This window comes from Thermothelomyces heterothallicus, assembly GCF_042370625.1.
Source record: "Thermothelomyces heterothallicus CBS 202.75 unplaced genomic scaffold P884_scaffold_33, whole genome shotgun sequence".
NCBI classification, from domain to species: Eukaryota; Fungi; Ascomycota; class Sordariomycetes; order Sordariales; family Chaetomiaceae; genus Thermothelomyces; species Thermothelomyces heterothallicus.
In genome coordinates, this window is record NW_027192594.1 from 202651 (window position 1) to 228971 (window position 26321).

Sequence of the window (26321 nt, forward strand, 5' to 3'; positions counted from 1 at the left end):
GCTAGCAGCCACACAGTTCAACTCAAGGGCGCAGTGCAGCTTTTGCGGACAGGTTTTTGGAGAGATCTGGCAGCCATGGGGCACGCCCGGTGGTTGAAAAAAGACCGAACCGGGGAGAGGAAGCACAAGAGTAGGGACTTTTTCTTGGGAAATATTATTTTTTCTGTTCTCGTCCTCCTACAAGGTTACAGCCGAGGGTTTTCTTCTTTTTTTTGGATTCCTCCATACAATCATGACATTTCCCTATGCCGCGATGATGCCGTGTTCATCAGTCTCCAAATGGCGATGTTAAAGAGGATTGATTATGCTATTGCGCAGTCGACGTGCCGCCACGGGAAAGTGCGGTGTCATTTACTTGCCAGTTCAGTGACCTAATTCCAAGGTGTTCTATTGCCATCACATCGTCACGGTCATTAAAACGACATGCGGTTTGGGCGTAGGGGAGATTCAAAAGACGGCGTGGTGGTTGGTTTTGGTTCGGGGTGGGGGGGAGGAGGGGCAGGCCTTCCCTTGTTCCGCTTTGCTATCCTGCCTTGTTCGCCTTGCATCTTTTGCTGAGTCGGACCCGGGTTTCAGAGTGGAATTCCACTCTACCTTTTCGTTCTACCCACCTCCGTCCTCCAGTGAGATTCCGCAGGACGTACTTGTACCAAATAAGCGATTGCACCGTGTTCCAAGGAGCGCGATTCTAACATGGTGCATACTATAATGCCAATGACACCTATTTTGGCAACATGTTCCACGTCGTAGCACCCGAATCGCGCTAGGCGTATTTTCGCTGGAAATAGCAAGTAGTCAGTGTACGGATTACGAATTACCGTATTCTCTATACACTGCGTAAGAGCTACGCTGCCATGTTCGTTGTGCACAATGGCACGCATCACCATCAGAGAAACGGCCGATTAACCAATGCTTACTGCATGTAAGACGCCTTGAAATCGGTTCAGGATGATGCCTCATTTCGGGTTGTAGGAGAACTAGGATGATGCAAATGCCTAAAAACCAACGTCTCGGACGGCGACAAAGTGTTCCACAGCTTACACTACTTCCTGGAGATCCCAAAGCCTGGGTTACCGACCGGCTGGTAAATGCACTGACCAACCGGGAAAACAAGAAAAAAAAAAAGAGCCAGGTGCTCGGCTGAATTGCAAGAGTTTCCCTCATTTGTCGTCTTCGTTTATTCGTGTAATCTGTACTTGGAACAATCTTGTCTGCTAACTTGCCACCTTATTCGGGAAGCACGTTGTGTTTTTTCGATCAGCCAATGCGGGCTCCGCCAGCTCGGCTCAATTGAATTGAGGTGGCGCAGACGGAATCCAGACGCTCGGGTCGGCAGCATGCTTACACTACAACACAACTGCACTGTTAATCGTGTTGCTGGTGGTGTGCAGGATCTCGCTCGGACTGGCTTGATCGAAGCAAGGGTCGGCCCGAACACGCCCTGGTGAACGTGGCTGCTTGTGCATCCGTCACAGTACAATTTTCAAGCAAAAGGGCATTGACACACGATTTGTTTGTAAAATGGAAAGTTTTGGTTCCTTCAGCTCATTGCGATGACTTTGTATACGGATTACTCTGTCTGGATCGACACTTTGATTGTTTTAAGAAACGTGTTATATACCAGAAGACGCTAGTGTAAAGCGCTACTTTCCAGATAGGAAGCCGAGAAAGACATGTGGTTTTCCGTGTGTACTGACGTACAACTATCCCAGGGAAAAATAATCCTAACGTGTAACGTTATTGAGTGCCCAGTTATCGAAGTCTGTTTCGTTAGAACGGAAAGCCTCCTTCCATTTTACCGAAAGCTGAAAGGTCATGGCGCATTCCCCCTCGCGCCAATCCAGACAAAGAGACTGGTCTAGTGACGAGGTCCGGAGCACGTTAGTTACCGAGGTGGATGGTAGATACCTAACTACGGCCAGCCAGCCAGAACCGAAATGCTCGGTCTGGCCATACAGATCGGTCAGGAAATTCTCCGCGAGTGCAATTCATAATCTCCGGCGATCAGAATGCTGGCTCGTTTTCCCAGAAAACTATGTCTTCGGGACACACAAAGATAACAGTTTTGGTTCTGTGTAACCCTCCTTAGTGGTCATTGGGAGATGCCAAGGCATCTATATTAACCAGGTGGGTCTTCTTACCGCGGAAAGTGAAGTTGTGAAATTTCACACTTATGTATTACAGTATCGTAACGTTTTTATATGTCACGTATCTGAAAACACAACATGCCACCTATCTCACCGCCTCTTCCCACCGCCGACCCGGCTCTCTGGGAGCCGGTGGAGACTCTCCACTGCCTTGTCCTTCGAGCAGAAGGGATGATCGCTGTAGCAGCATGTTTGATGTTGTCTCGCAGAATCAAGGTCGGGAGATGCCCGTGTATAATCCGTAGTAATAATAATAATATTATTGTTATTCCTACGCCGCACTTACTAGCAATATGTAAATGTATAACTAAGGTACCTGATTGAAACAGAGGTCGATGACGGAGCCGGAACATGCGAACCGATGTTGTTGATGCATTCATTCTCTTTCAACAACCGCTTGCGAGAATCGTCACGAATGAAACAAACAATCAATCAAACAAGCCAATAAAAAAGGATGAGAGAAAGATAGAAAGGAAGCAAAGTAGCAAAGAAAAAGGAAGGGAGATAGAGAGGGAGGGAAAGGGAGGGAAAGGGAGGGAAAAAAAATACTTTTGCATTGTCTTCCACAGAAATTATTGATGTTGTAGAGGTTGGATTTTCATGTCATCCTGGATTCCGTAGATTAAGCGACAACCCAGCTGGTGGCCGCCCGCCAAAGAAAGGATGTGGTAAGCATGGCGTGTGCATCCCGAATAGGGACGTAAAACCAATCCCGGTTCTGGGTTCTTCGTCATCTGCTTGATGACCACCATCCATGAATTTATCTGGAAGCGCTTCCAATGGCCAATCAAGAGAATCCCGTCCAGTTGTGAACCGTGACTGGTTCGACTTCTGTAACCCGCGATTCCATCATTTTATGACACCCTTGGTGATGGGCCAATGACCATACATGTAGATTGAACACACGAACCACCTCTGAACTGTTCATTTCCATCCCCCGGTCCTCCTGAAAAAAAAAAAAAAAAAAAAAACCCGCGGAAAACAAAGGCTTAGTTCTCCACCATTCCCGGGGGCACACGAAATTCCACGCCCACCGCGTTCCCCAGCGTCGCCTTCCTCCCCATTCTCCGCCCGAGGTACTGGCCCCCGCCGCTGTGACCCCGGTTGTTCAGGTACGCCGGCGCCTCCTCCAGCTGACCACGCTGCACCCACTCCTGCCACCTGGCCGGGTCGATGACGCTCATCAGCTTCTCGGTCACATAGAACCGGCCCTGCACGTCCTGCTCCCCCCGCAGCACCTGCGCACCTACCTGCACCCAGCTCCAGCGCACGGCCTTGTCGGCGTTGCCGCCGTCCGAATTGCTCTCCTTGTCGATTGCGTTGCGCGTGGCGAGCTCCTCGGCGAAGGCCGGGCCAAGGGTCTCCCCCGAAGGGACAGTGCCTGGTGGTGGCGGGTGGGCAGTCGAAAGGCGAGCGGCGCGGTAGAGGTCGCCTTTGAACTGGAGAGTGGCGGCGCCGCGGGCGTCGCTGGTCAGGGAGGACGGAGTGAGGACCTGGATCTCGGTGACGAGCATGACGAGGTTGGCGTCGGGCGAGAGGGCGGCTTGCTGGGATGCTTGTTGTTGTTGTTGTTGTTGCTGCTGCTGCTGGGATGGAGACCCGCTCGGGGTTGCAACGACGCGGACGGGGTCACCGACGCGGACCATCTCGGCGCCGAGATAGACGCCGCCGTAGTGTTGCACGTGCAGGGCGCCGTCGGCCGTGGTGCCTTGGGCGCGCAGGTCAAAGGTGGAGAAGGTGTCGTTAATGGCGCGGGCCCCCATCTTGGAAGCCTCGAGGCCAAGCATCTGGCGGCCGATCTCGCGCTTGTTGGGATCGGGATCCTGGGAGATGCGGGCAGCGAGGGCTTCCCAGTTGACCGTATCGAATGTCTGATCTCTCAGCTCATCCATGGAAGTATGGGGCACGCTGAAGGTGAGGAAGGGGCGCATGGATTGGCAATCCTTGACCAGGCTAGGCTGTTCCAGCAGAGCGTGACCGAGTGGAGCGAGGGTGAAGTGGTAGCTGGAGTCGGGTGCGCCTGGGTGGAGAGGTATGCCGGGCTTAGGGGTGATGGCGAGGATAATGCCTAGCCGCCAGGCCGTGTGCTTGTACCAGACGAGCTCGCCCACGCGGAAGACATTGGTCCAGCCGGTGGTTCCTGGAGGCGGAAGCTGTAGCTGTTGCTGCTGGGCAAACTGCTGCTGGGCAGGCGGTGTCGTCGTCGCCGGCCTCGAGGCGGGAACGGCGGCAGAGGACGAAGGCGGCGGCAACGCGGGTGGTAAACTCCTGTCCCTGTCCGCCTTGGCTCTCTCGACATACTTGGGACACAGGTCGCAGGGACACTGGCTGTTGTCTGTCGAGTCGCTCACCAACCAGAGGGCGTGCAGGGCAAACTCGCCGGGAGTGCGATAGTTGGCCTTGGGGCCCAGGGGATGGCCGTAAAGGTAGTAATCACGGCCTCCATCTTTTCTCACCGCACACCGCAGCTCATAGCCCTTGGGAAATCCGGCGAGTTTGTACTGCTTTTCTGTACCCATCAGCACCGACACTTGGAAGCCCTGACAGGACAAGAGACCTACTGTCATCCTTGGGCCCGACCTGGTTCTGCAGATGGCCGGCGATGATGACCTCCCAGCGCTCCTGTTGCGTCACGTCTTGGTCCTCGTTGGGGCTCAGGGCGCTGTGGTCGAGATTGGGGTACCCTTGGCCATCGCTGCGGGTGATGTGGATGGGCCAATAATCCGTACCAGCGTCATTTTGTGCTCCTGCGTTTGCCATGACGACTTCGACTGGGAAGGACCGGGAATGCCGTCGAGTTTATCGCGCGATCCCGTGACCGAGTGTGGTGCGCTCCAAGTCACGAGATCTACACGTGTTTTCCACGTGCTTTCTTGGGTCTTCTCTCAATGTTGGAATCCACACGGAGTACTTTGCGCACGGCTTGTGTGTGTTTCGTAGTGCACATAACTATCTAGAAAATTTGTTGGGGTTTGTCGGTTTTCGTTGTGTCAGAGTTAGGGGTAGTCAAAAAAGTGAACGCTCGGCTTGAAACCAGCTTGAAAGGGAAGATGAGGAAGGAGCCTTTCTCGGAGCATGGACGTGCTCCACGGTTCAAGCTTCCATTTCAAAGCTTGGCCCGATCGAATTGAAATCGCTTTTTACACGCAATCCGTTCTTTGCATGGTCAAGCCAGCCCAGTGACATGGCGTAGGTCAACACAAAGTCTGCCACCCTGCTGCTAGTTGCTCTCTCGGCGGCATGTTTGGATACTCGGTTATTGTCCGACCTCTCCAACAGAGATCCATACTTAAAGGCTGGCTCGAGTCAGTCCAACGGCCCGACCGCCCAGCCAATTATGAACGTTTGCTCATCTCCACTCTTGGCTTGATGTAAACTCCGCTGCAGTTTCCATAGAGAAAAAAACTCTGCAGCGAACAAACACCAACAATCATCCAGGCAAGGTGGCCGAGCGGTCCAAGGCGCCACGTTAAGGTGTTCAACCCTTAATCATCATCCGTGGTCTCGAAAGGGGCGTGAGTTCGAATCTCACCCTTGTCAGTCTCTTTTTCTCTGCTTGATATTTCTCGTAAACTTTTGAATACCTGTGGTGTCGCGTGTTGTATGAGCCTGGGAATTTTTCCTCCTGTCTTCACGTGGCAAAAGGCCCCCTTCCTATTGACACGCCATGGTGTATCCATTTTTGTAACCACCATTCTTTTGCCCACGGCCCGGGAGCCTTATTACATGTTGCCATGACTCTTTTTCATTTGTGCGTTCTGGAAAGCTTGTTTCCGAACATCGACACAGTCTTGACCACTAGTCAACTCATCTAGGAGTTTATATGGACATGTACAGATTACAGTTATGGCAGATACTGACCCAGCAACAACCCGAGCCGCGCGCCAAGATACAGCGCACTTGAACGGATCACTTGTAGCGTACATGATTCAGCGACCTATGACCACAGCATTTTCGTGTCTTGCCTTTTCTTTCTTTTATCTCCATTTGGAAAATGTTTTCGCTTCCGCTGATCCATTTGTCATAGCTTCCGACGGAGATGGTGAGGAGTATTCTCGCACAAGACATCGCAACCAATCAGTATCCTCAAAAAAATCGAGAAACAGACCGAATGCTGTCGAGAAGCGGGAGGGAGAATCGAATCCACTGTTCTTGAAACACGGCGCTCCTCGATGTGGCCGACTCCAAACCGCCACAGTGGGCGGCGGAAAGGTGGACAGAACGCAGTACGGAGTATGCACACGATTCAGAGCAGCGCTGTGGGCATGATTAGAAACACGCCCTTGCCGAAGGATTTTCCACAGGGCTGAGTCGTTGCCGAGGTTGCCCGAAGATCACCACAGACCGATGTAGCGCATTGTGGCCGCGCCCGAACCGTGCCTGGCAAGCCAATCTTACCAAGTACTACTACGGAGTAGTGTAATCCGTACGTGCTGAACATGCGCTCTGGCGGAATAGTCATTGTGGTTGGCGGTCCACTTGGTGGTTAGTCAGCCGACAAACTAAGAAAGAAGCAAGTTCGGTGAGTTGCTCATAACTACGGAGTACAGTACTGTAGTGGTACGGAATTACCCACAAAGTGGGCAGGCAAGATTTTCTTTTTCGGATCGAGTCAAGGGTCCAGAAGAGCAATCCACCAGCCTGGAGCCTGGGCTCGGCCAAAACAGAGCCTGGGGGCTCCTTCCGCCAAGCGTTAACACCGCAATCTCCAAGCGCTGCCGCCATTGGCGGAGCAGCGGGTGTGCCTGAGCGAACCCCTGTAATGCGTTTCCACTGCCGAGATGAGACTTCAGGAACCGTCAGCCCTCGATTCCCTGATTGGGCAGGACCCCTGAGTGAGGCTGTCGAGATGGGTGGATAACTAACTATGGCGTTGCATCACGCCAGATCCTCGCTTTGCTTTGCGTGGGCCGCGCCCCTTGTTCCCTTCCCCGAGTGCTGAGCCTCCCCCAACGCCGTGAGTGAGCGGCCCCAGAAAAAGGCCAGGCATGGAGCAACGCCCGTGGAGTTGAAGGGCCCCTGGTCGTCAAGGGTGGGCATTCGCGCCGCTCCCCTTCTGACCATCTCGTTCGTCCCTCGTCCCTCGTCCCTCGTTCCTCCTTTCGTCAGTCACCCTCCTCCCCGTCGTTCTCGGTTCAGGACGTCCCCTCGTTCCTTCGCCGTTCGCTTCGCAACCTCCGTACTTGGCGACGCTCCTGCGCCGTTTGCAGTGTTGTCGCTACCGCCGGGCGCGCGATATTACGCAGGACGCTCGTTCTCCTTCGCGTCGGAGAAACGCGCGACCAAAGAGACTCGAAGGGCCTGAAAGAATTTCAGTCCCCTTCGCAAATTCCACTCACGCACGGCCGAATTCGACGAGACCCCTTGCCCCCCTCCTCGCACAATGAGGATCTCGACGTTCCAGGCCGCCATCGGCTCGGCCTCGGTTCTGTTCACCGCCCAGTCGGCTTCCGTCAGCATCGGTCACCGACACGCACATGTTGAATATGCGAGGAGGCATGCCCATGGACACAATCATGATGGCCGCCAGGTGGAGGGGGCGGCCAACGCCACCGAGGTCGTCGCGAGGAAGGCTACCTGCACGCTGCCGGACCATCCCGATCTGGTCTACATCCCGGGCCAAGATAACAATGGGTTCGCCCTGAGCCCCGATCAGTCTTGCAACGATGGAGACTATTGCCCGATTGCCTGTGTGTCTGGCAAGGTCATGGCGCAGTGGAAACCAGGCACGACGTATACGTATCCCGAGTCCATGGTAGGTCTCCGCGCTTCTCTCACAACTCGAGACAAGCGTCAGCAGGCTGACAGGTCTACGCTTAGTACGGCGGACTCTACTGCAACGGCGGGAAGGCAGAGAAGCCGTTCGAGGACCGGCCGTATTGTGTGGATGGCACCGGCGCGGTGAACGCCGTGAACAAGGCGGGCAGCATCGTGTCGTTTTGCCAGACGGTACTGCCGGGCAACGAGGCCATGATCATCCCGACCGATGTCGCAGACACGGCAACGCTTGCCGTCCCGGGGCCGGATTATTGGGACGGAACCGCTGCACAGTGAGTCGTCCCAGCAGCCTCATGCACGCTCCAGAGCGGACGGCACTAACCTTGATGATTGCCAGCTACTACATCAATCCGCCCGGGATCCCCTCCTCCGTTGGCTGCGTTTGGGGAGTCATCACTAAGGCACTCGGCAACTGGACCCCTTATGTCGCCGGCGCAAACACCATGGCCAATGGCGAGACCTTTGTGAAGATCGCGTGGAACCCCGAGTACCTGAAGACGCCCCTGACCAAGAGCATCCCGACCTACGGTCTCAAGATTGAGTGCCCCGACGGCGGCTGCAACGGCCTGCCCTGCGTGATCGACCCCTCCAAGGACGGCATTAACGGCATTGAAAGCCCCGTCAGCACCAGCGGCGTCGGTGACGCCAACTTCTGCGTCGTCACTGTGCCCAAGGGCAAGACCGCCAACATTGTGGTCTTTAACACGGCCGGTTCTTCAGGCGGCGGCGGCGGCGATGACAGCGACAGCGATGACGACGACAAAGACGACGGCGGCGACAAGCCCTCGCCCTCGCCCTCGCCCTCGCCCACACCCACGCCCAAGCCCTCCTCCTCTTCAAAGCCGCCCGAACCGCCCAAGACCACTAGCGACTCCGACGTCCCGACTACCACGGCGGCGCCGTCCTCGTCGAGCGCCGCGTCCACGTCCACTCCCTCCGACTCGTCCTCCTCCTCCACCTCTTCGGAGGCCTTCTACGGCGCCATGTTCCACGAGCAGGACGTGCGAGGCAGCACCTTGTCGCAAGAGACGGCCCCGACCACGGCGCCCGAGCCCGCCAAGGCCTCGGCGTCTGACGCAGCGAAGGAGCCCGTGTCGACCACATCGAAGAACGAGGGCGCTGCTGCCGAGGGCGGCTCGGCGATTGCGGGGCTCGTGGTCGCGCTTGTTGCCGCCGCGGCCCTTCTCTAAAGAGGAGAAGGAGGAAGGCAAACCAAACCTGTTGCCTCTCCCGATTTGCCCGCCTCTTTTTGTTTCCGCGGGCACTCCTCTGAACCGTCGTCTTCTTTTCGAGCTGACCATCCTATCCTCACTCGAACGACCCTTTGGACGCAAAACAAAAACCTCGGCTTTTCTTGCTGTGTATAGAGAGTCGCGCCTTATTTCGCAGTTTGCGCCTGCGTTTAGTGTCTATTGTTATTTGGGATCGTTTCGGCTCTGCCGTGAACACCCGGCCTCCCCTTCGATCCATGAGTTGGCCTTCGACTTCGCTCAGCGGCCATCATTCGTCATTATTTTGCCCTTTTCCTTTTGCCACGCGGCGGCTTATTCTTCTTATCCCCTCTGTTCTTCCAGGCTCGCAACCTGGCCCAATCTGATCCTGCAGCTTCGCGATATACCCCTTCTTCACTTTATATCCTTCATCTTGGGGCCGCGTTGCCCCATTTACCTCCTTTAGATTGCTTTTTTTGTCTTTGGCACCTTTTTGGTTGGATACGTTGGTTTTACGGGCGAAGAGATGTATGGCTGGAATGAAGACGAAGCGGAATGGGTGGCTGGATTTTGGAACGGCTCGAGGGTTCGAACAAAAAAAGGAAGTCGTTGCGAATGGGAGCTCAACCAGTCTTGTTGATGAGGTCTTGGCATAACCCAGACAAGGAGGAGCTGAGTCAATGAGGATGAACAATGATTGACGAATTCCACGTTTTTGGGGACGTCGTTGTGTGAACGGTGGTGTTGACCGTCCTATCCATTCCTCGAGTTGCGTTCCAGGGATTTCACGGATGGTAGCCAAGACTAAGCATCCCATCAGCTTCACGACATGCGCCCTTCTCTATCGGACACGACGATGAACTGATCGATCCATAAAATATTACTAAGTCCCATCATCTTGATCTTCCCGCTTCCGCCCCTATCTATCAATCCACAAGAGCCTTATGACGGAGCCCGCACCCAACCAGGGACGTCATCCAGCGCGCCAGGCGGGTCAACGGGCTCCCCAGCGTCGCACGCATCCAGAGCCTCCTGCCATGCCTCCTGGAACCGTTCCAGCATACTCTCGTAGGGGATGGGCCACCCCGCCGCGACCGCGTTGCCGCCCTTCTTCTTGGCGCCCTCCACCGCGAACCGCTTCTGCTGGCGCGCGATGAACCCGTTGAGCAGGCCCGAGTACACGAGCCCCGCGATTATCGACTCGATACTCTCGAGGTCTGGCCGCTTGTTGCCGAAGATCAGGCCCTCGGACGGCATCAGCCGGCGGGGCCCTCCCGGCGGCGGGACTAGTAGGGAGTCTGCCGTCTCCGGCTCCGCCCCGGCGCTGTTGGTCACGGCCTTGACGAGGAGCGAGTTGGCGTTTGCCGTCGAGCGGGGCCGCGCTCCCGCCGGCGGCTTCGCGGGGACGTAGCCCTCCAGGAGCTTCTGCACGTACACTGCTGCGGTGACGACATCCTCGAACGACAGCAGGGGCGCGCGGTTGTCTGTGTTGTCCGCGGTTCCTTCCCACGTCAACATGAAGATCTTGCGGGTAAAAGAACGCCAAACAAGAGGCTTCAGACGGTAGAGGAAGGTTAGATAGAAGCCCTTGCCCCACAGCCAGTCCCGGTTGAGGTTGAGAGCCTGGTGGAAGAGGACAAAGTTCCCCGTTCGGATGGCGGCGCAGATGGGTACGAAGATGTCGGCAAATCTGGCAGCCTCGGGGCGGCGGAGAAGATCCCACGACGGGAAGCGCCCGAGGAGGAGGTTGGCGGGGATCCAGTAGGTGAGGATCTGACGACGATGTTTTTGGAATTGCGGCAGGCACTGGCTGTAGGCCTCCGCCAGACACATTTCGGCCCGCCAGTAATGTCCATGGTCGAAGTAGAACCTGCCCAGATAGTATAGAAAGGTAACACGTTGAGATGCAGGGTAAAGTGACAATGCTGGTGCGCTCGTGGAAATGTTGGTGAACATCTGTACAGCAAGCCGGCTTTTGTTGCACTAGCTAACGGTTAGCATATCCGAAAACAAGGGAGAGAAATCATGGAGACCTACAGCAAAGAGCAACTTCAGAGTGAGATTGGCAAACTGATAGACAGCCACCTTTTTCCCTTTTGGCTCTGACCACCTCGTGCTGGACCGGTCTGTCAGACAGGAAGTAAAGATCTTTTGGATAATGTCGGCTGCGAGCTCCACGATGGACTTCCTCTCCCCGGACTCCTCGCCAGTCATGTCTCCCTGAATCTGTGCGAGCAGATGGGGCTGCCGGGTTAGGCTCATAACCAACTTGGAGAGTGACTCGGAAAGCGACATGCTGGTCTGTATCAACACGGTGCCGTAGGTGGGATTCGCGAGAGCATTTGCGCAGGAGCTACACCGGCGTCAGCAAAGACATGCGTACCGGGATAAAAAACGGAGCGGCAACCATACTTGAGCAGGTCGCTGAGCCGGGAATGCAGCCGAACAACATCTGCGAAATCCACATCCCGCCAGTACTCTAGATATTCTTTGATGAATGAATTGAACCCCGGCCATGGGGAACCCTTTCCCTCCGGCACGTTGTCTTCTTGGGGTAGACTTTTATCGATCAAATTCTCGAGTGCTGGCGAGTTTCCGGGGAAGCCGCGTTTCAGCTCATTGCTCATGTCAAAATATATGCTGGCGACATCGTTCTCGACGAGTAGCCAATTACGAAGCTCATCGCCATTCAACTCGAGGACGAATCCCCTGATACTTGACAGGAACTGGACCACAAGGCTCATTGCGGTGGTGGGATTGATGTTCAACCTGCATGCGGGATAAGAGGTGCTTGCCGAATCACAAGGATAACAAACGCGGTTTCGGGCATGCGACTGATCTGAGGGTTATTGTCCCATTGTGGTATGGGAAGCGACTAGGAAGAAAACAAGCATACAAGGAGCTGTGATTGCTACAAGAAATTTGGAGTTGGAGTGCCCAGAAGACAGCATCAAGGTGAAAATCGAATTGGGGAACTGAGAAGTGAAATGGCCGACTCAGGAAGGAACATGGTTGCAAGATTCAACGGCTGCTAGACCCTAACCCTGACGAACCTTCAGTGCATTCCCCTTACCGTGAACAATAACTACGGATAATATGACTCCCCTACAAGGTTGCAGCAGCCAAGCCGCACGGTGCTCCAAACAAGGTATCTCGAGAGGCGTGATATATACTAGTTATGTACATTTTACACAGATTCGATCCTTTGCACAACCATCGCCGTTGCCGCACCACCACCATTGCAGATCGCCGCAACACCATACTCGCCAGGTTTGAGCTGGTGCAACAGCGTCACCAGAATCCGTGAACCTGAGCTGCCCAAGGCATGGCCCAGGGAGATGGCTCCGCCAAGCGGGTTCACCCTTGCACCCTCCAAGCCAAGAATCTGGAGTTCGCAGTCAGTGTGGGTTCTCACCTGGGGAAGAAATATCCGGGTCTCCTCACCTTCTCGTTGGCCTTGATAACCGCGGCGAAGGCCTCGTTGAACTCCCAGACGGCAACCTGGTCTTTGGTGATCCCCGCCCGCTCCAAAGCAATGGGGACCGCCTTGGCTGGCGCAATCGGGAAGTCAATCGGATCCACGGCCGCGTCGGCCGAACTGCAGATGCGAGCCAGGACACGCGAACCAGCGCCGTACTCCTGCGCAATCGCCTTGCTGCCTAGGACGAGCGCGCTGGCGCCGTCGTTGAGGGTTGACGAGTTGGCCGCCGTCACGGTGCCGGTTCCGTCACGGACGAACGCCGGCTTGAGGGTGGGCACCTTTTCGAGTTTGATGTCCAGGTATCCTTCATCTGTGGTAATGACCGTATCGCCTTTCTTCCCCTTGACTGTGACCGGAGCAATCTCGTCGGCAAACGCGTTGTTCTTCCAGGCGGCCTGCGCCCGCTGGTATGACTGAATGGCGTACTCATCTTGCTCCTCTCGGGAGATGTTGTATTTCTTGGCCGTGTTTTCGGCGCAGTTGCCCATGTGGATCTGGTCATAGACATCGGTGAGACCGTCCTTGATAAGCCCATCCTCCATCTTGACATGACCGAAGCTAGGTAGCCCGCTAGCACGCGGCACGTAATATGGCACCCTCGACATGTTCTCAAACCCGCCGGCGATCTGCGCCTCGGAGAGGCCGAGCTGAATATTCTGGGCCGCAAATGCAACGGCCTTCAACCCAGAGGCGCAAACCTTATTGATGGTAATCGCCTCGACTGTAGGAGGAAGACCGGCGAAAACGGAGGCTTGGCGCGCCGGAGCCTGCCCAACGGAGGCCTGGAGCACATTTCCCATGTAGACATCGGTGATTTTGGAAACGGGAACTCTCGACTTCTCGAGCGCGGACTTGATGGCAACAGCGCCGAGTTCAGGCCCGCTAACGCTCAGATAGGATCCATTGAACTATGGACTATTAGAACCATTGCAGGAGAGATGTGCAGAAGCAGTGTTTTGGCACATACTTTTGCCGTTGGCGTGCGGGAAGCGCTCAGGATGTAGGCATCCCGAACCTCTTGACGAAGGGAGGCTCGCGACGAGAAGAGCCGAATTGAGCCGGTTCTGAGCTGCGGCGATACCCGCAGCGCATACCTAAATTGCCCCGCCATAGCTAGCAAGAATATGCAGGTAGTCAACTAATCCTGTGTATCAAATGCAGGAGGACGCAAGGCTAGGTATATAAATGACAAAATAAAAGAAACGAAAAGGGCGAGGTAGATGAGATGGAGCGTCTCTGTCCGAATCTCCTCGCCCTGCCGAGGGTCAGCGGTTTTAAGGTGCCATGCCGGCGGAACTTGCTCGGCTTGTGACGGACCACGGGGGGCGGGTGGTCGAGTGTGGAGGTGGAGCAACGAGAGCGGGCCAGAGTGCGCGCCCCGCCACTTCGTCGGCACGCACCCCAGAAAAGCTTGGTTAGGTAAGCTAATGTGGAGCAGGGCGGTTGGCGATAAGGCAAGGAACGCGAAGCGCAGTGACAACGGATAGCCACCACAGGTCTCTTTTGCCCAGACCGTGTATATGCTGGTCCCCGATAAGTGACGGTGAATATGGAGGCCAAATTGCTATGCAAAAACACCGGGACCCGCGATCGACCGGCGATTCGGCGGCAGGTCTGCCAGTCGCGGCCCCGCACGAGCCAGTTCGCCCAATGATTTCCACATGCTTCTTCATTGGCCACTACCACCCCGCTAATTGAATAATCACCTCAGCTTTGGTCCGGCCCGGATTCCATCATCGTCTTCTCGCTAGTTATAACTTGCCGCAGCACCACGATTTCTTTTCCACGTCACTCACTGACCCGAATCCTCCCAGTCCTGCTACTTTGTGCTGCATCACAGAATATCGTCGCAGAGCAGACTTCTTGATTTTCTCTCCAAGGGGCTCAAGCTCTCTCATCTCTGCTGGGCAAGATGTCGACCGCTGCGCGCCGCCGTCTGATGCGAGACTTTAAGGTGTGACGATTCCCGCCGCTAAACAGTTCATCTTGGAACTTTCGCGATGCTAATCCTATGCCTGTAGCGCATGCAGACCGATCCGCCTGCTGGCGTCTCCGCATCTCCCGTCCCCGACAATGTCATGACTTGGTGAGCAACTACCTCCCATCGCCGATATCGCCCTGCTTTCGCGGTGGCTGACCTCAATCGCGATCAGGAACGCTGTCATCATCGGTCCTGCAGACACCCCTTTCGAAGATGGAACTTTTAGGCTCGTGATGCACTTCGAGGAACAGTATCCAAACAAGCCCCCGTCGGTCAAATTCATCAGCCAGATGTTCCATCCGAACGTTTATGCCACAGGCGAGCTTTGCCTCGACATTCTCCAGAACCGCTGGAGTCCAACCTACGACGTTGCCGCCGTGCTCACCAGCATCCAGAGGTGAGTGGATCGGCCACGGGCCCTTTGGTCTGCCATGGGATGTCCGTCGCTGACACGGCCCGCTAGCTTGCTTAACGACCCCAACACTGGATCCCCCGCAAATGTCGAAGCGTCCAACCTCTACAAAGATAACCGCAAAGAGTATATGAAGAGGGTGAGGGAGACCGTGGAGAAGAGCTGGGAAGACTAGACTGCGGCGCCTGTTCCTCGAGAAGACATGATTTGGGCAGTCTTAATATCTGGGGATGGCGATGGCGACCACACGACCACGGCGGTAGGGTCGCCCTTGGGGCACGCATGTATCCCAGATCGTCCAGGCCCAGAACCGTCCCCCACCCCCCACCTTCTCCCTTCCTTTGGTTAGGTTGGAGTTCTGGAGTTTGGCCAGTTTCCGTCAGCATTTCGAAGGCGTGTCATTACATTGGTCTCGGGCGTTGTCAGTGCGGCTCACGTCTTTGGTTGGGCATCTCTCGAGGCAGTTGGAATATCGATACCGGAGGGGAAGGCGGGGGCGTGATTGGAGTTCCGGCCCACATCATTCTTTGCAAGAAGCAACCCTTCAAGTTAGGCGCCTACATTCTTTTACACCGGTAGTTCAAAGCATTTGGCGGTGGTTTTGTATTGACCTAATAAAATAACATTCTTCCAAGTACCTTGTCTCATGAATCCGTCCGGATACGCAACTGAGGTAAGACAGGGCAACTCCATCTGTCCTTGATGCTACAAGTTCTGTCCCTTTTCGAGCATCCGTCGCCGATGATAGGCACCTGCTGGGTACTCCGGAAGTCGGATGCAGCAAAACAAAGTGGAGGCGAGCGAGGTGTTAGTCCCCACTCGCATGAATATGGTAATCTCTTTTTTTTGATGCCCTGGTCGTATCAGAGAAATGCCGCCCGCTGGCAACCGGCCGGCAAAGCGTTAACTATGCCTGGCCATGAGCGGGGCTCTGCCCGGCGTGCAGGTGTCCCATTGAAACAAGCCACAGACGGCCGACTGCAGCGTGACAAGAAACCGAGCGCGTCATTCCGCCTAATGACAAACCCAATCGCTGCAAAAACGTCCACACTTGGTTGACTGTTAACTGCTGTTCGCAACCATCCGCAGTCGCTGCTACCTTACCCCTGACACCGCCTCGGGGACCCCACTACGTCCCCTAACTTCTTCTAGAACTCGGCCTACTTGCCGTCGACATTTTGATACCCCGTTTCAGAATCCCCTCCCGACAAAGCCTCTGCCTTTCCACGCCGGAGCCGGACCGTATCATTTTGTCGATACGCAGCGCGGGGTTCCGATCATCCGCTGATTTCGAACAAAAAGAACACCCCAACCCGCGTTCGACTTCCCGTCGAAGAAGCTGCTCACGGCTTGACGATCCCTTGCCGGCGTCCCCGCCTCGCGCCATCTCCGACCTGTGGCCTTTCTCCTTCATGAGTTTGCGCTTCCCAGGAGCGCGGGAAGCGGGAAGCCATCATGTCGAACGCAAATAGCATCAAGGTCGTGGCTCGATTTCGCCCGCAGAACCGGGTCGAAATCGAGTCGGGCGGTCAGCCCATTGTCACCTTCAATGGACCGGATACATGTACCATCGATGTGGGTAGCCGGGCAGCTCTGGCTTGTGGCTGTCTTATGCCCTGGCGGGCCGGTTGCTAATCTTTCGATACAGTCCCGCGAGGCGCAAGGCACCTTTACCTTCGACCGCGTCTTTGACATGTCGTGCAAGCAGGCCGACATCTTCAACTACTCAATCAAGCCAACCGTAGACGACATCCTCAACGGTTACAATGGTACTGTTTTCGCTTACGGCCAGACCGGTGCGGGCAAGTCCTACACCATGATGGGCACGAGCATCGACGACGAGGAAGGCAAGGGCGTCATCCCGAGAATCGTCGAGCAGATCTTCACAAACATCTTGTCCAGTCCGGCAAACATCGAGTACACGGTTCGAGTCAGCTACATGGAGATCTACATGGAGAGGATCCGCGATCTTTTGGCTCCGCAAAACGACAACCTTCCGGTGCACGAGGAGAAGAACCGCGGCGTGTACGTCAAGGGGCTTCTGGAGATCTATGTCTCAAGCGTACAGGAAGTGTTTGAGGTTATGCGAAGGGGCGGAAACGCAAGGGCGGTCGCCGCGACGAACATGAACCAGGAGTCGTCGCGCTCACACTCGATATTTGTCATCACCATCACACAAAAGAACGTCGAGACGGGCTCGGCCAAGAGCGGCCAATTGTTCTTGGTTGATCTGGCTGGTAGTGAGAAGGTCGGCAAGACGGGTGCCAGCGGGCAAACTCTCGAGGAGGCCAAGAAGATCAACAAGAGCTTGAGCGCTCTGGGAATGGTCATCAACGCGCTGACGGACGGGAAATCATCGCACATTCCTTACCGTGACTCAAAGCTCACCCGTATTCTACAGGAGTCTCTGGGTGGCAACAGCCGGACGACGCTCATCATCAACTGTTCTCCCAGCAGCTACAACGATGCCGAAACTCTCAGTACGCTACGTTTTGGTATGCGAGCCAAGTCGATCAAGAATAAGGCCAAGGTCAATGCTGAGCTCAGCCCGGCTGAGCTCAAGATGATGCTCGCAAAGGCCAAGACGCAAATCACCAACTTTGAGAGCTACATCGCCAGCCTGGAGGGCGAAGTGCAATTATGGCGTGCCGGAGAGACGGTGCCGAGAGAGCGGTGGGTGCCGCCTCTCTCTGCTGATGGTGCGGCAGGAGCAAAGGCCGAAGGCAAGCCGACACGACCATCGACACCGTCTCGGCTATTGCAAGACAGGTCAGGGGCCGAGACGCCGGGTATCTCGGAGAGAGCGGGCACTCCGAGCTTGCCGCTTGACAAAGACGAGCGGGAAGAGTTCTTACGCCGCGAGAACGAGCTCCAGGACCAGCTCGCCGAAAAGGAGACGCAGGCCGCGGCGTTGGAAAGGCAGCTCCGGGAGACGAAGGAAGAGATGGCACTATTGAAGGAGCACGACGCCAAGATCGGAAAGGACAACGAGAGGCTGATCAGCGAGGCCAACGAGTTCAAGATGCAACTGGAAAGGCTGGCGTTTGAGAACAAGGAAGCCCAGATCACCATGGACGGACTGAAAGAAGCCAACGCTGAGCTCACGGCGGAGTTGGACGAGGTCAAACAGCAGATGCTCGATATGAAGATGAGCGCGAAGGAGACCAGTGCAGTGCTAGACGAGAAGGAGAGAAAGAAGGCGGAGAAGATGGCCAAGATGATGGCAGGGTTCGATCTCAGCGGGGACGTGTTCAGCGACAACGAGAGGGCAGTGGCCGACGCAATTGCGCGAGTAGATGCCCTGTTCGAGATCAGTTCCACTGGCGATCCGATCCCGCCTGATGACCTGAAGGCGCTCCGGGAGAAGCTGGTCGAGACGCAGGGCTTCGTGCGGCAGGCCGAGCTGTCCGCATTCAGCGCAACAACCAGCGAGGAGGAAGCCCGCAAACGCGCCGATCTCGAGGCCCGGTTGGAGGCTCTGCAGCTCGAACACGAGGAGGTCCTCTCACGCAACCTGGCTGACGCGGACAAGGAGGAAGTCAAGGCTATGCTTTCCAAGACGTTATCCGATAAGTCGAATGCGCAGGCTGATCTGATCGAGAGTCTCAAGGCAGACCTCTCGCTCCGGGTATCGGAGAATGAACGGCTCAAGGCATTGGTAGATGACCTACAACGGCGCGTCAAGGCCAACGGGGCGGTGCCGATGGCCAACGGCAAGACGGTGCAGCAGCAGCTGGCCGAGTTCGATGCCATGAAGAAGAGCTTAATGCGCGATCTGCAGAACCGGTGCGAGCGCGTGGTCGAGCTCGAGATCTCGCTCGACGAGACGCGCGAGCAGTACAACAACGTGCTGCGCAGCAGCAACAACCGCGCTCAGCAGAAGAAGATGGCCTTCCTCGAGCGCAACCTCGAGCAGCTCACCCAGGTGCAGCGCCAGCTCGTCGAGCAGAACTCGGCGCTCAAAAAGGAGGTTGCCATCGCCGAGCGCAAGCTGATTGCCCGCAACGAGCGGATCCAGAGCCTCGAGAGCCTGCTTCAGGAAAGCCAGGAGAAGATGGCGCAGGCGAACCACAAGTACGTCATATCCCGAGACTTTGTTTCTGTGCTACGGAATACTAACCAGCACCACCACCAACAGATTTGAAGTCCAGCTCGCCGCGGTCAAAGAGCGCCTGGAGGCGGCGAAAGCTGGCAGCACGCGCGGACTCGGATCGCCGACCAGTTTCGGCGGTTTCAGCATCGGCAGCCGCATTGCTAAGCCGCTTCGCGGCGGCGGCGACTCGACTGCTTCGTCCCACCCCACCATTGCGAACCTTCAGAGCCCCCCCGAGAATAAGAGATCGAGCTGGTTCTTCCAGAAGTCGTGATGAGGATGAGGTAGAAGAGGCCGTGGGGGAGAGAACCATGGGTGAAGCGTGCCAGTGTCACTTTGGCTGTTGGATCGGGGGTTGGGATTGTCACGAGGCATGTGAAGGCACGAGGCATGTGAAGGGATACACTGCAGAGATCAGAAATGATATGCTTTGGTCGTGAGATACCCTATTTCCGGGGTTGTCAGGTGTTTTAAGGGGATAAGGCTGAGCTGAGCGAGGGGTGCTTGGATAGGATGATCAGGACGGGAAATTACGAGGATTTTCTGATGCGTTGGTGGCGCCGTCTCGTCGTCTCCTTTGTAGACTAGACTAGCAGCGCGTTCTTTGTCGGCGGCGGCATTGGTGGTCAAGACGTGGAAGGCATGATAATGTGTTGATGAGATTCATCTCGGCATAGATGGGCAATTGGATCAAAAATCTAGTTGGCCGGGGGAGAAGGAGAGGAGGGTTCGTTATCCACGCAGCCGTCGGTCACCGAGTCATGGATGGTGTTGGCGCTGGAGAGACCGGTGGCGGGGTATCATCGTGCCTTATTAAGCCAGTTTTCACATATTACTAACTTTAGAAACAAAGATTATGGTGAAACATAGGGAGACGCGTGGAGCGTAAAACGCAATGAGAAATAGTATAGGCTCATGACTGGGAAAGTTTGATCCGACTCGATCGTATAATGACCACCGCGAAGAAATTCCCAACAGTCAAAGCTATAGGAAACAGGAACCAAGAACCCATACTTTGAATCTCATGCCGGGGTCCCACCGCCGCCGGGACAACACCTTCACTGACTTCCTTGAATCGCCGTGACGATAAGGGCCTCAACCATCACGACGGTAATGACGGCAAAGTAGATGGCCATGGAGACGGCGAAGAGCTTGAGGCGCTGCAGGTAGATGCGGGCCCAGCTGGCACGGGTGACGGACTTGATGGCGGCGCCAAAGGTGGCGAAGCCCTTGCCGGTGACGAGCTCGGGCCCGACGCGGCCGGCAAAGGAGCGGTCGAAGGGGACGATGGTGTCCTCGTCGGGCGGCAGCAGGGAGGCCTGCACGCGGGTGAGGGCCGTCTCGGCGGGGATGTAGAGCAGGACCTGCAGGGCGAGCGAGAGGCCCAGCACGGCGAGCGCCTTGCGGGCGTCCGAGCTGGTCGGCAGCTGGCTGCCGATCTGGTCCGGGCGCTCCGGGTAGCGCAGCTCGAGGCCGATGAGGCCGGCCAGGAGGATGGGGAAGTAGACGCAGGCGTTGGCGGCGGCCCAGACGAGGAAGGTCGGGAGCCAGGTGGCGCGGTAGACCTTCTTGAGGGCGGGGATGCGCTGGGCGAACGATTTGGCCGAGGGGCGCGTGACGACGAGGTGCGTCCAGGTGGTCGAGAGCGGGGCGGCGATGACGAGCGCGAAGAGGTGGCCAACGGGACGAGGGATGAACCCGAACATGGCGAAGAACAAGGTCGAGAGGCCGGTGAGGATGCCGATGAGGACGGAGTAGCCGAGGCCGCGGAAGTTGGAGAGCCAGCCGTTGAGGGAGCGGATAAGACGGTTGGTCGCGCGGATAGAGGCCGTGATGGGCATGCCCGGCTGCGCAGTGCGCATCGGGGTCTTGCCGTTCTTGGGCTGGCCGTCGTCATCGTTCATGGCCAGCGCCTCGTACGCGGGGAGAGGATCCTCCACTGCGGCGAGCGTCGGGTAGACATATTGGAAAGTGTAAAAGAGCTGCGGGAGCCTGTCAGCTTGGTACTGCAAGATAACCGGAGGTCAACCCAGTGTCGACTTACGATGAGAAGGACGGGAAGGAAGACGACAAGGTTGGCAACGCCGAGGAAATAGAGGGCTACAGGTGGCTGGCTTGTCTGAGGAGCGTCCTCGACGAGGCGCTTGGCCAGCGTGCCGCCGAAGGCGAGGGTTTGAAGCATTGTCGAGGTTGCTTAAGAAAACGACGTGGCAAGCTTTGAAACTCTCGAAATCTGGGAAAAAAAAAAAAAAAAAAGAGAGAAAAGGAAAGGTGAATGAAAAAGAACGACAACGATGGCAATGGTGGTGGTCTTGGAAGTCGATTTGTAAAGGCGACAACAGGTTGCGAGGCGAACATGGCAACGGGTAGGCGCCTGGGTGACGATTCCCTTATAAACCAGGACCGTCTCGGTTCCACGGCGTGGATTTAGTGGCCCCTCAGCCTGGAAATGCGGCCAGCTGCCTAGCACAAGGCCCATACAGCAAGCAAGGGCGTTTGCTGCGCCCCTCTGCCCCACTTGGGCGGCGTCTAACTTCAAACTACTAGTAATTCCGTCCTTCGCACCTATCGATCGATGGTCCAACTATAGGAGGACTTTTGACGAAGGTTGTGGGTGGTATTGCTGGATTCACACCCATAAAAACACAAACACCCCACTTGGATTCTCGTCACATATCATGCACTGATGGCACGACGGGATTCAGAGCGTCAGACACGACCATTGCGGTTCCTGTTTCAAAGCCCATCCCGTTCCTCAACTCGCCAGCCTTTCGCCTATCGGGGGGCACTTTGAAGTGTAACTTAATTAGTTAGTTGATCTTCCTGGTTGCATCAACTGCACGGCAACTACTCGGTAGACTGGTAAGGGGACGATGAACCCTAACCCTACTGCTCTTGACCAACCCGACGAGATAGCGTCATTGTGAAGTCAGGACCTGGTGAGGCTGACGGTCGAAAGATTAGGTAGGCTATGTACCTTATGTACGACGTTGGCCAATTGGTGGCATAGAAGGAGGGCGCCATGGAGTCGATTGTTTGACTACCTCCGCAGTTGTAGCCTGCATGCAGTATCCATTCCACATCAATCCGTCACCAGATCTCAAGTTCAGTTTCAATCGTACCCAAGTGATCTCGACGAAAATGCCGAACCCATTCCTGAACGTGCTCTCCCTGATTGCTGTTGTTCTCAACCGCGTGCTTGCTTACCTTGATCGCGCGGTACATTATGCCAGCGGCTACATCCTGTACTTTCTATTCAAGGGGCTGAAGCCACAGACTCACACCCGACCATATAAAACCCGGAACGGCCGTTGCTACTCGCCCGCTGTTGTCGTCACCGGTGCAAGCGAGGGTGAGAACTGTTCTTCTTCCCTCCCCTTCTCTTTTTCTTCTCTTTTCTTTCTCTTTTCTTTCTCTTTTCTTATGGTGCCGGCCCCCCCCCTTTACTGAGCCTCCCTTGAAGGTATCGGCTTCGCAACAGCCGTCCACCTCGCCAATAAAGGCTACACCGTCTTCGCCACGGCTCCCAGCGACGCGGAGCTCTCCAAGATCAGGCAAGCCGCGGCAGAGCATGCCGACAGTAACAGATCCAAGGGCGGAACCATCCACCCGGCTATCATGGACGTCCTCTCCCCGGACTCAATCGCTCACTGCGTCGGGCACATCGAGGACGTCCTGGGCGGCGATCCGGACAGGCCGCTGGTGGGCGTGGTCAACAACGCCGGGTACTGCATGATCTCGCCGATGGAGCTGACGCCCGAGTCGGACGTGCGCCGCATCTTCGAGCTCGACTTCTGGGCCTACATCTCGGTCATCCGCGCGTTCCTGCCGGCCGTCAAGAGGAACAAGGGCAGGTTCGTCAACGTCGGCAGCTATGGCGGCTACGTCAACCCGCCGCTGTGGGCGCCGTACTGCGCGCTCAAGGCCGCCGTTGAGGGTATGACGAGGGCGTGGAGGTTGGAGTTGCTGCCCTTTGGTGTCGGTACGTCCATTTCCTTCTTTTCCCGCCTCCCAGGGTCCCAGGGAAGGGAGGGAGTGACTTTGGGGTGTGAGAAGAACTGACGAAGGAGCAGGGATGACGACCGTTCGACCGGGCTGGACTCGGACGGGCGGGGTGGGCCCAAAGATCGGAACTGCTTGGGACCAATACTGGGACGATCTGTCCAAGGGAGCCGTTGGTGTTGACAGTTTTGGTCGAGTCGTCAGAGCGGATGGGCCGGTCCAGGAGGCTGAAGAGAGGGTTTACCGACCCATGATCGACAAGTGGTATGTTCAGCTCGTCGGTCGAAGGGAACCGCAAGTCAGCTGATTGTGAAAACAGGTACAAACTTACGCATGCCGCCGTGGAGGGCGCCGCTCAGCCCGCCGAAGCTGTCGCAGCTACGGTTCGCGACGCGCTAACTGACAGGTTCCTGCAGCCATACTACACTGCCGGCTACGACGCCTTGCTCGGACAGATGGCGAGGGACTTGACGCCAGAAAATATCCATGAATACATGGTTGCAAAGACATTCGGCGCTCTCTAAAGGTGGGCTAAAGGTTGTGTATGCTGACCGCGGTACTCGAGACGCTGTCGTGGAAGGTATCACCGAAAAGAATGATGTGGCCAGCGGTTGCAGCTTCGACCAGATCGATTTATTTGGTGTAGCAATCCAAGGAAAAGGAAAGAAACTCCAGGTTGACGGAAGAAGACACGTGGTGAATACCATGGCCTATAAAAGTTGTCTTATTTTCCTTTTCATATCGTCGCATGGCGGCTGTCTAGTTTGAAAAGAAAAAAAGAGAGAGAGAAAAGAAAAGAAAAAAACTGATGTTGGGTCTGAAGAAGAAGCGCGCGAAACGGGCATTTGGCGGAGAGTTGAATATCGATGTTGGGGTACGGATACGGAGTACTCCGTATAACATACTTGTGCGGCTATGATTGCGCGCACTGTGTCTGCAGCCGAGGTTGCCCATACTCTCTCACAGTGGGGATTTCGCCCCGTGTTGCGTCAGCTCCAACCTTCCATTCTGTTCACCTCCCACGATCCACGAGCCCCAAAGCCCAAAGGCGGGCAATCACACCATACGGTATTGAGAGGCTGTACTGCCCCAAAAAATAACAGGATTGAAGGAAAAGATTACCGTTATTTATTAGTACACCCCATCGCCACATTCCCGGTCATTTGACGACCACGTTCCATGTCAGCCCCGTCGATCCCCAACCTGCTGTCCCTGCGGGGCGGGACGACTGGACGGGGTCGAGGGCGCGGTCGGGCCCGTGACCGGGGTGGCCCAGGCCGGAGCGACGGCCCCGGACCCGCGCCGGGCCAGACCGACGACGCCACCATCCAGGGCACCGACACCGATGCCGCCGTCTCGCGCCTGAGTGCCGTCGATCTGGGCTACTTGTCGGACCCATTCGCCCGTCTCTTCGTGCAGGGACCGGCCACCCGCCGCCTGCCCATCATCAATAGGGGGACATACACGCGGACCACCGCCATCGACAAGCTGGTCGAGCGTTTCCTGGCCACCACTAGCCCTGAGGAGCCAAGGCAGATCGTGTCCCTCGGAGCGGGCACCGACACCCGCTGCCTACGACTCTTCACCTCGCCTCAGAACTACCGCAACATTGTCTACCATGAAATCGACTTCCCCACTATCATGGCCCGCAAGCAAGCCATCATCAGCTCCAACCCGATGCTACGGACCGTCCTCTCCACGCCAGAGCCACTCTCCGCGACAACCTGGCATTCCCGCGCCCTAAGCCCGCCCGAAAACAGCAGCAGCAGCAGCAGCAGCAGCAGCAGCAGCAGCAGCAACAACAACAACACGCTAACCCTCCACGGCTTGGACCTCCGCACACTCACCCCGTCCTCGCCTAGCCTCCCTAACCTCCTCACCACCGCCCCGACCCTCCTCCTGTCCGAATGCTGCCTCTGCTATCTCCCCGCCCCGCAGACCGTCTCCCTCCTCGGCCACTTCACCACCCACCTGCCCAGCGGCTTCCTGGGGCTGGTCCTCTACGAGCCCGTCCTCCCGCACGACGCGTTCGGCCGGACGATGGTGTCGAACCTCGCCGCGCGGGGGATCGCCATGCCGACGCTGGACGCGTACCCGACGCCGGCGGACCAGGAGCGGCGGCTGCGCGAGGCCGGCTTCGAGCGCGCCCGGTCGCGGACCGTCGACGGCATCTGGGAAGACTGGGTCGGCGAGCGCGAGAAGGCGCGGGTCGACGCGCTCGAGGGCGGCCTGGACGAGGTCGAGGAGTGGCGCCTGCTGGCGGGCCACTACATCGTCGCGTGGGGGTGGAGGGCCGGCGGCACGGGGGATCTGGATGTCGGCGGGGAGGGCGGCGGTCCAGGGGGGTGAGGATATAGTTTTTGAAGTTAAGAGGCCGAAGGGAAGGGGTGGGGGGGGGTAAGGAAAGGAAAAGTCACTGTGTGGGGGGTGGTGTTACTTAGTTATCATCGGCCAGATCGAGTGGCTCGTTTTTTTTTTTTTTGTTTTTGTTTTTTTCCTCACTATTCAATAGCATGGATGGATGAGAGTAAATTATAGCAGAAGAGGTGACCCAGTAAGTACCAGGTCAGTTCAGAAGGGTGAGACTCATTATGGTGTGTCAGGTGGTAGGTGCAACGGCAATGGGAAAAAAAAATAAATGGGTAGGGAAATGCAATGAATGAGTACAAAGAATAACGGCAATACTATTGATAGATATGAACCAAAGAATGGTGGACAAAGCACAAGGAAGATTCCAAAGTTCTTCAGCGACAGGAGGTACGATTCGCCTTATGTAAGCAGGATGTTGACCTGCTGCGACATGCTTGGCAACCGTGAGGCACGCTCACTTCACCAACAACCCCGACCCAACCGTGCACTCCTGCATCATTACGCATTTACCGCATCAAGGCCTCTGTCGCACATCAGGAGCTAGGCATATTTTGTGCATGGTCTGGCCGCCGATTTGGTATTTTTCACGCGAGATCTGACGACGCCCCTGGGCGCGCTCACTCATCCGTACACGCCATCGCTCACTTCCACTTGTCGTTTGCACATCGCCAATCGCCGTCGTCGACATCTCCTCAGCGCCAAACACCCCGGACTGCGAGCATTTGCTGTTACCTTCTGCGCTCTATCAATCAATTATCCTTAGATTGTCATTTATTAGCTAGTATCTGGAAGTCCAGCACCGACGGACAAGATGGCGGAGAAGGACAAGCAGTACAAGTATCGCCA

General features: G+C 56.2%; 9 protein-coding genes and 1 non-coding gene across 10 annotated transcripts; 6 read left to right on the forward strand and 4 right to left on the reverse strand.

Annotated features, from left to right (window-relative positions):
* Positions 1-3096: 3096 nt before the first annotated feature.
* Positions 3097-4907, reverse strand: P884DRAFT_231566 (transcription-silencing protein Clr2-domain-containing protein; the record flags this gene model as incomplete). Its single annotated transcript, XM_069439826.1, has 2 exons — positions 3097-4656; positions 4709-4907. 2 exons carry the CDS (start codon positions 4905-4907, stop codon positions 3137-3139), a joined length of 1719 nt encoding a protein of 572 aa, XP_069294032.1. The 3' UTR covers positions 3097-3136.
* Positions 4908-5584: 677 nt separating this feature from the next.
* P884DRAFT_t169 lies at positions 5585-5687 on the forward strand. Its single transcript has one exon. It is a non-coding gene; the product is annotated as a tRNA-Leu (tRNA).
* A 1843-nt stretch (positions 5688-7530) lies between these two features.
* Positions 7531-9115, forward strand: P884DRAFT_210782 (uncharacterized protein; the record flags this gene model as incomplete). The annotated part of the gene is made up of 3 exons (XM_069439023.1): positions 7531-7902; positions 7968-8197; positions 8263-9115. 3 exons carry the CDS (start codon positions 7531-7533, stop codon positions 9113-9115), a joined length of 1455 nt encoding a protein of 484 aa, XP_069294033.1.
* Positions 9116-9983: 868 nt separating this feature from the next.
* P884DRAFT_264485 (uncharacterized protein) lies at positions 9984-12083 on the reverse strand. Its single transcript, XM_069441854.1, has 3 exons — positions 11549-12083; positions 11174-11489; positions 9984-11119 (listed from the first exon to the last, which is right to left on the reverse strand). The coding sequence occupies exons 1-3, from the start codon at positions 11878-11880 to the stop codon at positions 10079-10081; spliced, it is 1689 nt and encodes a 562-aa protein (XP_069294034.1). The 5' UTR covers positions 11881-12083; the 3' UTR covers positions 9984-10078.
* A 240-nt stretch (positions 12084-12323) lies between these two features.
* On the reverse strand, positions 12324-13728 carry P884DRAFT_210702 (acetyl-CoA C-acetyltransferase; the record flags this gene model as incomplete). Its single annotated transcript, XM_069439016.1, has 3 exons — positions 12324-12521; positions 12581-13525; positions 13585-13728. 3 exons carry the CDS (start codon positions 13726-13728, stop codon positions 12324-12326), a joined length of 1287 nt encoding a protein of 428 aa, XP_069294035.1.
* A 459-nt stretch (positions 13729-14187) lies between these two features.
* P884DRAFT_264487 (ubiquitin-conjugating enzyme/RWD-like protein) lies at positions 14188-15646 on the forward strand. The gene is made up of 4 exons (XM_069441855.1): positions 14188-14571; positions 14639-14703; positions 14771-14995; positions 15062-15646. Exons 1-4 carry the CDS (start codon positions 14530-14532, stop codon positions 15183-15185), a joined length of 456 nt encoding a protein of 151 aa, XP_069294036.1. The 5' UTR covers positions 14188-14529; the 3' UTR covers positions 15186-15646.
* An 819-nt stretch (positions 15647-16465) lies between these two features.
* On the forward strand, positions 16466-19377 carry P884DRAFT_210690 (P-loop containing nucleoside triphosphate hydrolase protein; the record flags this gene model as incomplete). The annotated part of the gene is made up of 3 exons (XM_069439013.1): positions 16466-16585; positions 16659-19084; positions 19149-19377. 3 exons carry the CDS (start codon positions 16466-16468, stop codon positions 19375-19377), a joined length of 2775 nt encoding a protein of 924 aa, XP_069294037.1.
* Positions 19378-20161: 784 nt separating this feature from the next.
* P884DRAFT_272902 (uncharacterized protein) lies at positions 20162-21285 on the reverse strand (the record flags this gene model as incomplete). Its single annotated transcript, XM_069442554.1, has 2 exons — positions 20162-21109; positions 21148-21285. 2 exons carry the CDS (start codon positions 21283-21285, stop codon positions 20162-20164), a joined length of 1086 nt encoding a protein of 361 aa, XP_069294038.1.
* A 959-nt stretch (positions 21286-22244) lies between these two features.
* P884DRAFT_210727 (uncharacterized protein) lies at positions 22245-23165 on the forward strand (the record flags this gene model as incomplete). The annotated part of the gene is made up of 2 exons (XM_069439019.1): positions 22245-22455; positions 22567-23165. The coding sequence occupies 2 exons, from the start codon at positions 22245-22247 to the stop codon at positions 23163-23165; spliced, it is 810 nt and encodes a 269-aa protein (XP_069294039.1).
* Positions 23166-24113: 948 nt separating this feature from the next.
* Positions 24114-25424, forward strand: P884DRAFT_231590 (S-adenosyl-L-methionine-dependent methyltransferase; the record flags this gene model as incomplete). The annotated part of the gene is made up of 1 exon (XM_069439827.1): positions 24114-25424. A coding segment is annotated over exon 1 (1140 nt), but the record flags the coding sequence as incomplete, so codon positions are not given.
* Positions 25425-26321: the final 897 nt, after the last annotated feature.